The sequence below is a fragment of the Carcharodon carcharias genome, chromosome 23 (assembly GCF_017639515.1).
Source record: "Carcharodon carcharias isolate sCarCar2 chromosome 23, sCarCar2.pri, whole genome shotgun sequence".
In the NCBI taxonomy this organism is placed as follows: domain Eukaryota; kingdom Metazoa; phylum Chordata; class Chondrichthyes; order Lamniformes; family Lamnidae; genus Carcharodon; species Carcharodon carcharias.
Window position 1 is genome coordinate 12,399,703 of NC_054489.1, and position 13,477 is coordinate 12,413,179.

A 13,477-nucleotide genomic window follows, 5' to 3' on the forward strand; every position below is an offset into this window, starting at 1 on the left:
TAAAATAACTGTCAAAGCGGAGTGGACAGACAAGCTTTTAACACATTTCGGTATTTGGGAAATAACAAAGGCCACAGATACCAGCAGAATAGCAAAGTGACATGGGCTATATTGGACAAAATGAGCTAAACTAAATGGGTGAGAATGTTGAACAGAATGCCGAGTTGGGAGCAAAATGGGTCACGCAAGATTTCTGGACTGGTGCTGCTCTGAAAGATCGCCTGTCTCGGAAAAGTTAGACCCAGTTTTTAAATTCCTAGTTCCAGCACCGGAGGCCCTTCGGCCCGTCGTAACTATGCCGGCTCCTTGAAAGAGAGCGAGCGGAGTTATTTTCCTTTGGCCAATCTAGCCGCATTTTTTTTGCCCACAAGTGAATGTTCAATTTGCCTTTGAAAAGTACTAGACACAGTAATCAGTTCCCCATTCCTTCCTTTTCTCCTTCCACTATAGACAGCGAAGGCCAATGTTTTATTTAAAAAAAAGATTTATCTGCCTTAAATTCATAACACTGGCTTTTTTTCTCCCTTGTTAATTCCCACCCTCAGCTTTCCTCATCATTCTCTCGTCCCCCTTCTTTGTCCTGGGCGGGGTTTGGACAAATCAGCGCTAACTATGCAAATACAAGTATTACCCTGGACCAATGAGGCGAAGGCTGATATAGACTACTAATAAGAACGGAGCCAATCGGAGTTGAAAGAGCCTGAGGCAGTAGACTGTAATATTTAATAGGAGCTGGTACCTGAGAGGCTGGTACATGAAGGTTGGCACCGGAATGGACATTATTACCTATCAGTAGCTCCAGCAAAGTTTGACCACTTTCAGTTTTTTTTTAAAGAAGTTTACATTTTTTTTTTAATTTTCTCTTTGGACAGTCCATGGGAGGATCATCTCCAAACTCCGGCTCCAATTTCCCCATCAGCATGTTGAACCAGCCAGAGTCTAGCGAAAACTTCAGCAAAGAGGCGGACAGGAATAAATCCATGCAAGACTTCCAGGAGCTGAGATATGGGATGCAGGACAGATTTTACTTAACGGGAGAGCAATGCCAAAGCACCCCGGACGCTGTCCCTCTCCCGTACCCGAGCCAACACATCTCGGCCACTGGCATCGCCGTGGGGAACGCCAGCAGGTATTTGAGCCCTGCCTTGCCGAACTGCCCTTACCCTGCCAACAGACCGCAGGTCCCCGGAGCACCGAGCTACTCGGCCCCGGGAGCCGAGGTCTATTCGGCGGGTGCTGACTCCTTCTCGAGCCCGTATCCTCACTCCTTCCAGCGCACTTCAATCTACAACGTCCCGGGTTTGCAAGTGTCCGGCAAAGTGCAGATCCTACTCTGCAACTATCAGCTCTGGGCTAAATTTCACAAGCACCAGACGGAGATGATCATCACCAAACAGGGCAGGTAAGTCCTCCGTGGGGTGGGGGGGGTTGGGTTTGGAGAAGGGGGTGGTGGGGGGGGGGGAGCGGTGTGGGGTGGGGAGGGTCAGTTATCCATAATTCCCGCTGCCTCCTTGGGAGAAACCCGTGAAGCTCGATGTCAGAATTCACGGTGACCTATAACAGTTCGCTTAAAACCAGCGGGACCGGTAACGCCAAATTAGAGAGAAAGAGAGAGAGAGAAGTGGACAGATCAGAAATTTCAACGGGGAAAGGTGGAGAATTCAATGCGGCTGCATTGTAGGACACATTTGCTGCAACTCTTGCTGGTATTTGTCCCGCCCGCTCAGCTCTCATTCCATTTTATGTTCGATGGGCGTGAGGTTAGCTGGGGGCTAAAACCAAAATCTCTGGGTTTCAGGATTACAGTGTGCGTGTGGTTTCCAAACTCGAAAACACACCATTTCTTTCGCTTTTCTACTAAAGGTTATAGATTCTGTGGTGCATCGTAAGATCTGGAGCCCCCAAAAAGATGTTTTAAAAATAATATCCTTGATCTGGTACCCCCCTCCCCCACCCGTCAGAATACAGGGGCCAACTGCTTGTTTGTTTCCGCCTCGATTTTGGATTTGGGGGGTGGGAGGGGTGGGATGGTGGTGTGTGGGGGTGTACGATAAATATACACCCTTTGAAACATGTTTCATTATCTTCCTTGCCCCGTTATCTATACGTATAGGGTTCCCTTAACACCATATGAATCCACACGGCCAAATTTGTTGAACCGACGAGAATTGAAAAGTTTTAACTCGGCGCTGTTTAGTTGTCCAAATAATCGATAATCGACACCCCTCTCGCGCCTTGGCCTCGATCATCTTCAAGACTGACTGTCTCTGTTCTCCCTCGGTGTTGTTATATTGCTGGCCCGTCTGCCCAGCTCTAAGCTGCAACAGTCAACGAACGTCCCCGCCGCTTCTAACACATTTTATTTTTTGGCAGAAACCAATTGACCTCCGCCCCCCCCACCGCCCCTTTTGGTGAAGTTAAAATTCAGGATTCTAGAATTCCGTCGAGACTTGTTCCAAAACTGTAAAAGCTCCCAGATGATCCAAGCGGCGAGGTGCTGAGCACCCACTCAGCTGAATAAAGGAGCATTTCAAATTGACACATGATCTAATAATGTACGGCGCGGATTCAGTGCAGATAACGATTTCGCTGTGCCCCCCCCAAAAAAGTTAAGGGGATCATTTGATAAATTAGTAAATGGCCATTGAAACTGGCGCCTTCCTTCATCAATACCTGCAATATCTATCTACACTTTTTTAAAACGTTGTGTGACTGAAGGGGTTAATGTTTGGTGGTTGGGGGGGGCGGGGGGGGGGGGGGGGGGAGTGGGTTATGGTTGAAGATAAGTTCTATCCCTCCCTGAAGTTAAAATTCACAGGCTTGAATGATGATTTTGGAAAATGCAGCAACTCCCCTCGAATCTGAAACATTTTTTTTTTAAAAAAAGGAACCGTTCCAGAGCGCAGGTGGCTGTTTATCCGCTTTTGTTTTGTACAGCGATCTGCTCGATAAACTGTAGTTTTAATCTGGGTGGATGGAGAGCCGAAGTCGCACCTGTCACTCACGATTTCAGAGACACCCAATTTCCTGTAATCGAGGATGATCCCTCCTTGGACGCAATTTTTCAGAACTTTTTTTTGGTCTTGGAGTATTCGCCTCCGGACCTTGCGATGTTGTAGCATGATTAGTAAAAAGGCTGGGGCGGCTTAAATGAACGGCCGCACACCCCAGTGGTGCGAGGGGGGTGGGGTTTGCTAAAAGCCTCTGCTATTGTGTTTAAAGACTGACTAAGACTTGAGGTTTGTAAATTTAATCAACTCCTTTACTACCCCGGACCTGCTTGCGCGTGTGTGCGCACATGTTCCAATACCACAGCCAATCTGTTAGTGAATGTGGTCGAATTGGGGTTTGAAATCGACTGCCGTGTGAACGTTCGACTTGTTGGCACCCACCGAACTTATAAAGTCATTTTAACCCATTAAGTCCTGAACAGAAAACACTTAAGACCACCCATCCCTTTTCTTTAAGATGTGACTTAGTGCATGGGAATTGTTAGATGATAAAGGCGGCTGGTCTATCTCGGCGCCTCCTGTATCCCTCTTCCCCGCCGCATGATGAAACCGACCCAGACATGAGACCAGATAAACTCCAGTGGTGCAGAACTTTGTGGACCAGAAGTCGGGAATTCATTGACCTTTTCCCTCCCAAGTGGCGTTTACCTGACCCGCATGCTTCATCCGACAATCCAGAACCACAAACATTCTTAATTTACATTTCATTTTTTATCCAATTTCACCCACCCCCCGGCCCCCGTTTTCCCATCTCTTGTTGAGGCCTTTGCTGACTTGGTGTTCACGGGCATATCGTCCGGGACACCTTGACCAAGTGAGCATTCACCCTGCCTGAGTTATGGACAGGTTATTAGATTGCAATGGGAAGGGGAGGGGTCATCTCTGGTCTTGTCACCAAAATATCTTCCCAACAGAAGTCGGTTAATCGGGATGGGGAGCTCTTCACCTCCCTAAGCAGCGTCCAACTGTAGCTGCTGGACTGGGTTAACTCCGATAATTTCAGCAGAGAGAAGGACCTTGGACCTCACTGGCCTGTCTCAGGTCAACTGCTGACCAGCTGAGTCCTATTCCTAGTACAGAATTTGCCCGCAATTTTGTAAGAAACTTAAAACAGTGGGTGCATTACTAAATTCGATACAGACATCTCATGACTGCTTTTTTGGCGGGGGCTCAGCAGGGGTGGGGGGAGTTGGGGTGGGGGGGGTGGCGTGATAAAGAAATATTCCTGTACCTTTTAGCACCCATGATGCCAACAGATATAAGTAAGAACTTGCATTCCTATAAACCCCTGCATGAACTCAGGTCGTCAGCAAAGTGCTTTGCAACACGTTCTTGGTTCTTTACTCTTTGCAGTGTGGTAACCGGTGTTGTGTAGGAAATGGGAGTTGAGATAGTGTGCAACAAAAAAGGGGGTAATGCATTTAACAGTTTTGCTCTTTACAGAGAGAAAAAACAATTATTGAACGTTTTATTGGGGGATGCACTGAACATCGGCAGAATGCATAACAAAATACGAACTTCAACACTAACTCCCGATAACATGCAAATCTTCAGTTTCATTTAAGTTAAAAAAAAATCACGTTTGGTTAAATTCTAGTACTTTTGTAGAGTTTAATTACTTGCTGCATTTTTAGAATTATAGTCAACCCATGAATCTCAGTTTGAGGGAAAGTTAAGTTGTTATGACTAACAAATGTTAAAAGAGTATTCTGTCTTTTTGACGAGTTATGGTATCATTTGTATCTTTTGAAGATATTTCTTGTAAAATTGACCACATTTATGATGTTGATATTGACCGGGTGATATGGTGACAATCTGAACAATAATACTCTAACCGGAGACAAGGATGTTGAAGAAAAGTGACTCATCTAGTTATGCTAAAGTCACAGTTTAAACAGCTTGGTGTAGCCCCCCCTCCCTATACGCTATTTTTTTATGGAATATTTTCACTCTCTCTATTCTCTGAACTTATGTTTTTTTTGCTTTACTGCCACTTGTTTCCTTCTCCCGCCCCGTGGCTTCTTCACTGCCTTTGGGCTCTTTATCTCGGTGGCCCATTGCTATTGTTTCTTTTAATCTCTCCATCTGCACTTGTACCTGTGAAATTTCCCCTTTTTGTCTGTGAATCTGTTTTTTTCTCCTTGTTCCCCACCTCTCCCTCTTCCCTTTGTGTCCCTTCTCTTTCTGCTCGTGTTTCCCCAACCCCCACCCCCCATCCCCCGCCACTTTCCTGGCCGAGTTTTTGCTTCTCTGTTTTACACCTTGCAGTCTGTTGCATTCCTCTCTATCCTGGAATTTCCTGAAGAGCCCTATCCGTATTTTGAAGTAGTTTCAGCAGATTGTAGCGGCCTTGTTGTATGTGCCTCTAACCTGCCTGTTGTGCTTTCATCTCCATGTTACGGAAATGAATGTGAAAAACCACAAGTCAAAATTTGTTGCAACTTCGCCCCAGTGCTGAGACTCTTCTCCGCGAACAGCCCCGGCTTTTAATCGTTTTCTGCAGCGCTTTGCAATAACCGCATCTCCCAACAAGCAAAGAGGGCGGGAAACAAGCTGATTGTTACACGGAGGAAGGACTTGGAAAGGCAAGAAGATATTGGGGATGGAATTATTTCTAAAAAGCAAGCCCCCGCGCTGTCTTCGTCAGAATAGTTTAATGTGAAATGAGTAACTAGCAGGTGATTCATCAAACTGAAATCTTTTTTTAAAATAAGTGTAGGAGTTTATTTTAATTCTCTCCTCTTCAAAGAAATGGCCTTCCTCTCCTTTCGCCTCCTTCATTCATAACCGTGCTAGAAGCGGAAAAAATACGCTGCTGTACACAGTATTCCCTTTCAAAATAATCCCCCCCCGCCCCACTCACAAATGACATTTCCTCTAAATTAAAATGAGGCTCCTCCCAAACTTTTAAGCATATTTTTCAGGGGACCAAGTGAAATATTGGCCCTCCCTAGTTCAATTTTTTAAACCGGTTTTTGATTAGAACCTGGACTGTCTGCCCTTAATGAGATTCAAATACTTTTTTCAATTTGGTCTCCAATGCACCAACTCATTTAATTGGTTCTCAGTTCCCATTTTAATGCCCTTAAAGTGACCTAAAGTTCACCTGAACTGACTATTATGAGCATTGTACACTCTGCCGCAATAATCCTTACAAGGCTGATCCCCATTTCTTTCTTTCACCACTAATAGAGCCAAATATATAAACAAACTGACCAAGAAAGATACTTTCTTGCTCCTTCCTTTGTGACAGACCAACCAAAGGTTGCACCATTGAATGGCTAATGTCAATCTAGAGGCTGCCAACCCTTTATAATAGTTGTGCCACAGGTCTGAAAATAGTCATCCATTAGCATTAATCTTTATAAATAAACCTCTGGCTGTCCTGTATGCTTCATAGCTTTCATATTGTTTGCAGTGTTCATGTCACTTCAGTGTATAAAAGCAATATTTTAAAATAAAGAAAACTTCTTAGAAAACACAGCAAACTAAGTTTTCTATTTAGTATAAAAAGCCTGCCCTAATATATATCTCCATCCTGCATGTTCTGGTGTTGGTTCAGGTGGTTGTTGAAGATCCCATGGTACAGCAAGCAGCTTGCCCAGTGTCCTGGCTAGTAACCCTCCCTTGGCCAGTCTTAAAAGGGTTATGCCTAGACAGTGAGTGTCAGCCAATGTTCACACATACGCACTTTACAGCTGTTGTTACTGGATGGTGATCAGAAGCTTCGGCCAATTATGTTTTTGTCATCCCTAGGCTAAAGGTGCTGAGGTCACATGAGGCATTGCAACTGTTCAAATGATCTAACTGAGCACAGGCCAGAGTTGAGTCTGACACAGAGTTTGAAAGTCTGAAATTATATGAGCCACAAGGGAAGCATTGGAACAATAAATGGCAATGAATGCTCAAGGGTTTTAGCAGATCGAATGATCATCTCTAATGGCTCATAATTTTTATCAAAACTGCATCATTTATGTATAGGATTCAATTGCAACTTATGATCATGGTTTAATAATTGCAACAGCAGATGAGTGCAATTTTTATACTATTGTCCACTTGAATTGCAAAAAATATAGTACAAGATTTTGACTGTATGATTATGGGGTTTTACTCAGAGAAATATTTTATGTTACATCAAACTAAAGTGAATTACAGGCCTATGACTGATGGGAGCACGTTGAAGTGAAAAACCTAGAGCAGCAAACAGGATTTTAATAAAAAGAAAGACTTGCATTTATGTAGAATCTTTCATGACTACAGGACATTCCATTGCATTCTATAGCCAATGCACTACCTTTTGAAGTGCAGTCACTGTTGTAATGTAGTAAATGTGACAGCAAATTTGTGCACAAGTAAACAGCAAGGTGGCAATCTGTTTTAGTGATGTTGATTAAGCGATACATATTGGCCAGAACACTGGGAATAACCCTTGCCCCCCCAACTCTTTGAACTATCGTTAAGTGTAGTTTGTCTCCAGTATGTTGGTCCCAATATCTGAAATAATCCTAGGAATAATCTGAAGGGGAATAATCAAAGGAAACGAAGCAACAGGTTTTTGTCCTAGTTTACTGAAAAAACAATTTGATTTGATCTTTTTTTGACTACATGTACTTATCGCTTACCTACATTATTCTGAATGGGTAAAACGTACATTGTGCTTTTAGAAGCATGTTGCCTGCTGGTTATTTGTATCCAGCATTGATTGTCAGCCAATGTATAAACTTTAAACCAGTGCTGCCTTCTAAGATTAAAAAATACTTCCTACCACACCATCGATATCAAGGTCTAGTTATGTGACACACTGAGGTGTATGTGCAGAGTTCAGCAAAATAATCTCTTGAATTTTTGATGAATTCATCACATTGAAATATTATGTGTGGGGGGATGTGGGGGACTATCAAACCAACTTGTCTAATTATTTTTGAAATATCTTTGAGGTTTTCATATGACTTTGATACTACTGGAGGCTTACAGCAAGTTTATCATCATTCTCTGTATTGTTCATCCATGAGTGTTATAGGCATTGTGACGTTTTAATTATTTCTCTCATTTATTCATATTCTTTGTATGTGACAGTGTTAGAATATCTGGCACTTCAATTCTTCGTGGTGGTATTTAGTGTGTATGATATGGCGAGGCTTGTTCCTTCATATTGAATGTGTGTAAGGGGATTACTCCTTGCACACAGAAGCTCCAGATAAATGCACTCCTAATTTGATGGGAAACTTATGCCCTGATTATTCTTAAACAGAACAGATGAATGCAATGAGACATTTTATGCTCAGGTGAAGTATCATAAGTTGACAGGAAATGGATAGCAAGTCAAATAGCATGGAAAACTGTTAATGAGATGGTTGTTTCAAACAGACCTTTCAATTCTCAAATGTTTAGGCTGCCTTTTAGATTCAGTTGACTTCTGTCTTATTTTTCTGCTCTCACTTCAGATTGCCAGGATGCAACATTCTCGTCCTCACCCCTCCTTTTAGCTCTTGTTACCCAGACTAGACTCTTTCATGTGTTGTGAATGAGCGTGTGTGACTGAGATCATATGCTGCTGCACTTTCTTGTAGTCTTGTCTGTTGTTGATTTTACAATGCTCGGTGTTAACAGCGTTTCTCATTTGGCCTGTGTGAAGTTCTTGCCAGCTCGGTAGTAGCACGTGTTGGTGTTGTTCTGGGAGTAGCTGAACTCTGTGTTACCCCAATGCTGTCAGGAGACATGTTTATAAACCTGTTCAATGAGCCACGGCATTGTTGGCCCTGCGGCTAGATGAGATTTAGCTTCTTAGAAGCAACCTTTCCTCCAACTGCATTAAATATGAAATAAAGCCCACTTAGGAGGGCAGGATTTCAAATGGCAATGTCCAACTATTGTATCTTTCAATATTTGATCATGGTGCATCTTAAAAGCCACAATTTTCATGTAGTTCACAGTGTAGGCTGGATCAGCTATATATATATATGCACACATATGTGTATATAGAACGATTGAGATGTGTTCAGATTGCTTTAATCGTGAAAGGGAATTTATAAACCCAACTGAGTTCAGGAATCTAATCTGAGTAATGCTTTGTAAAATTGTTTTGTAGCTGTTTTATGATAAAAGTTGATGTTTATCATTTTCTTCCCCAATAACCTACTAGCACAGCCAACATTAGCAACGGTTCCTTATCTGATCAGTACAAGAAACAGTTCAAAACATAAAATAGTGTTTTATACAATGTATGAAACTGCATGTCATTCTTAACACAGTTGAGTGGGCTTTAGAGAATGCCTAGGAGGTAACAGCCACCCAGAATTGTAATTTCTAAATGTGAGCTTATGCCTCAAGCCTAGGATTGCTTATGTTAACTCTGTGAATGATAAAACAAATTGTACTCTACTCATGTCTTAAATAGCTCTGTTCTTAGCTGTTTCGCTACAAAACTTTCCCTTCCTTTTCTATAGAAGGCACTGATCCATTATATGCTCTCCCAGAATTCTGTTCAAATGATTGTTCTTCATGCAGGAGCCTAAATTATTGGTCGAGCTGCTGACCGGTAAGTTGGGGAGGGAGGTCAGGAATTAAAGATGAGCCTCATCCATGTCCCCACCTGATAGCCACAGTCCAGCGCAACTCACCAGAGCCCTGGTGCATTCTTGCTATCCTGGCCCTTTCATGCCATCCTGCCCAGGTCACAGGTACTGAGGCCAATAGTGGCACCTTAAGATTCAGTTTCTTCTTCAAACCTGAGGGGCTTCAGTCCCACATCGGGGATTGGGAAAGGGAGTGCACATGGACCATTGGCAACAGAAAACACCATGCTTCCGCTGGACAATGGTAAAAGTTATATCCCAATTTCTTTGCTTTATTCTTTAAAGCTGCAGAAAGTTCCCCTGTTGACAAAAGTGGCTAAACAAACAATATCCCACTGCATAAGTAGTAATTCAGAATTCATTGACGCTCTGCCCATAAGCAGGTCCTTGGCTCATTGTCTGTTGATACTTCAACCTGAGCTGCTTTCTTGGCAGTTTTTGTCAGTGGTAGATTGTTATTATCCTCCAGTATCAGACATGGCAAGGAGACAGGTCTTATGTGTACCTCTGCCAAAATGGGAATTGAACTCACACTGTTGCCCCCCCTAGTTCAGAATTGCAGAGCAGTATTAAGATACAAGTCTTACTCTGTGACTTGCTGAAAAAAGCAATGCTCCCAAATGGCCTGAACAGTAAATACTATCCAGAGTGCTAGGGATCCCAGGAAAGACCCAATATTAATTTCCGGTCTGGTTGGATTTGACAGATCGCAGGCAGATGTAAACAGGGGTGCTATAATTGATCTCAGAATCCTAGGCTTAAGGAGGTTAAAATTATGCCAAGGTTTCCACTGCTGATTTGTCTCTAGTGACTACACCACTACCCACCTCCCACCCACCCCAACATGTTGTGAAAGTTAATGTTGGAGATGGGCACTGGATTTGCCTGGTCTTTGGTGGCCACCCACCATCAAATAGTTTGGGACTCAATTTCTGGATTCACACATGAAACATGGCCCCTTGGATATAGGCTAGGGTACTGGAGAGGTGTAAGTACATTTTGGATGCTTTTCCTTGCAGTAGTTGCCTTTGTAAGGATAGAAGGGGGGAAAACTGAGGGTGAGAAGGTTGGAGAAAGGAAGGATAAATGTTATACTGAATGTTAACCAGGTCATCCAACCTCAGCACTTCTTGTCCCTTTACACCTGTATTAACACACAGCACTCTTTAAAACTACAGTCATCAGCAAACTTACCACATCAGAGAAAGTCCTAAATGCTGAGACTGAACAACTTGCATATTCTGCAAAAATAACTTAAAAAGAGGAAGGAGTTACAATGCATAAATTCATCTAGCTAAAGCACTAGCCTTAGTTAGCATATTAGTATTAATAAGCTGCAGGAATCATATCATTTAAACTAGTATTATCTAATAATGCAGCTGTGCACTTCTTAATTCACTTTGTTTGGTTAGCATTATTGCAAAATAGCAGATAAAGGAATGTTACACAACTGGTCAGGTGCAAATATTACAAACTGTAATCCCTGTAAAACAAATTTCTCTTGCCAGACACAACTAACAAACCTTTTGGCATTCTGACGAAATGTCATTGATATGAAGCATTAACTCAGTGGTATTTGCAGAATGGACTGCCACTCGCAAATCAGCCTCTAAAGGCACATCAAACGATGTCCAATCCAGAAGTGATCTACACCCTGGCACAGTCCATCTTCCCCTGAGATGGACGGAGGCCATAAATAGATTTTAAAAAGGTTGCTTAAAATTCTCATCCTTGTTTTTAAATCCCTCTATGACCCCAGCACTCCCTCTCTCTATAACTGCCACAAACTCTACTGAGATCTCTGCACTCCTCCAAAGCTGGTCTCTTGAATGACTCTGATTTTAATTGCTCCGCCATTGAAATCCATGCCTTTAGCTGTCTAGGTCCTAAACTCTGGAATTCCCACCCTACACCCCTTCCTCTCTCTACACCTCTCCTCATCTTTATAATGTTCCTTGGTTTTGGTCACCTCCCCTAATATCTCTTTACCTAGTCCAGTATCAAATTTTGGTTTTAAGACACTCCTATGAAGAGCCTTGGAACATTTTGCTACACTAATGGTGCTATATAAATAAATGCATGTTATTTTTACCCCTTCACCTCATATGTTTGAACAGATAGTTGTTTTACAAGAATTTCACTCATATCATTATGGTTTCTGGTCATTCCAGCAACATTGTAGTAACCCTTTCAACCTAAGTGCCACTCTTGTAGTCTAATGGAATTACTGCCCAATAGTCCAACTCCTCATCAATGTGATGTTACTTTCATATTTACTTTACATGCAAAGAAAATACTGAAAGATGGTTCCACAGATTCTAATTTAGTACTGAAAAGGTTGACCAGCTGGGCTAAGTTAATGGCTGACGCTTCTTGGGGTGGTCCCAATTTGGATGTCTGTTTCAGGACCTCTTTTGTTTTAACTTCTTCATAAAAAATCTGGAGCTAGAAGTCACAGTTACGGAGGCTAGACTTTCAGATGATACACATTTAATAAAGGCGGTAGACTCAAAAATTGAACAGAATAAGCTACAGGAGGACTTAAATATGAATAGGCGTTGCGTAGTCAGGTGGCACATGAAATTTAATGTAGAGCGATGCAAAGTACTTTACATGGGAACAACAAGAATCCAAGGGGCTATCACTTAAATAGAAAGAAGATAAGGTGCATGGAAAATGAACATCATCTCATAGTACTGATTGACAATAAATTGAAGCTGTTGTGCTTGGCAGCAGTGAGTAAAACAAATCAGATGCTGGGATATCTCAAAGGAATATTGAGCCGAAATAGTGAGGTAATCCTGACACATTATAAATCATTGATGCAACTACACTTTTAGTCGACTGAGCATTTCCTTTCCTCATGTCTAAACTAATTAATAGAGATTGACCATTTTGATTAGTCAAAAACTCCATTACTGTTGTATTATGTGACTAAATAAACTAGATGGATTGTGGCCACTTTTCATCCAGCAATTCCTCTGCTACCTGGAGTTGCTTATAGGAGATTTCACTGCACAATGTTACAGTTAGTGGCTACTAAGTCAGATTAACCCAGGAAATAGTCTTGTAAAGGATTCATGAATCATTTTTTAAGAAGTTGGAAATATGCCAAATATCAATCATCAATCAGGAATCCAAAATCAAATCAACCTGGCTCTGACTCAAAATCCAGGAGTTGAAACTTTTTAAACAATGCTGGATCTTTAATTATCTGCACTTTAGTTGAGGTTAAAAAAAAAAGTTGCATTTGGAAAATACTGTGTACAGCAGGTGCTAGGTTTATGAGTCTTTGTAACTTATGGAACGTACTCATTAATCCAGAGTACAATTCCAGCTTCCCTTGAACCTGTCATGAAATGGCCATTCCTCATTTCTAGACTGAAACTAAAGGTTGGGAGATTATTGAAGTGTAATCTTTTAACACATCTTTGGCAAAGCTTTTATTCTTATTAATTCCTTCTTTGCCTCTTGTCAGTTTAGCCTGAAAACCAGGGGTTGAGCCTCGGACTTCTTGGCCAGTGTACCTCTTGTTTCTCACAAGGAGGTAAATTTGCCAGAAGAGCCAGAAGTCTTTGATATTTATATTCACAGAGCAGCAGATAATCATTGATCTAATTTCTCTATTTCCTAATGAATAAATATGCTTTCATCAGCAATTAGCAGGAAACCAATTTTAACTCACTGACATGAGTTTCAAACAGTTTGTTCTTAAATATATAATTTATATATTCAGCAGATTATGAATTATGTGTACGTTACAAATGACCTGAACAATGCAGACACCTAACATTTAACTTTCAGTCTCATTTCTACTTAATCGGCATGTATACGTAAGTTAGTCATAATGCTCACATCAATAAAATATTTTCACCACCTCTCTTCCTTTAT

At 41.8% G+C, this 13,477-nt stretch overlaps 1 protein-coding gene across 1 annotated transcript in view; it reads left to right on the forward strand.

Moving 5' to 3' along the window:
- The first annotated feature begins 760 nt into the window (after positions 1–760).
- tbx21 (T-box transcription factor 21) overlaps positions 761–13,477 on the forward strand; it is a 34,126-nt gene continuing 21,409 nt past the window's right edge. Inside the window, exon 1 of the mRNA XM_041173514.1 lies at positions 761–1,402. Coding sequence (XP_041029448.1) covers positions 876–1,402 — 527 coding nt within the window. The 5' untranslated portion in view covers positions 761–875. The remainder of the gene's footprint in view (positions 1,403–13,477) is intronic.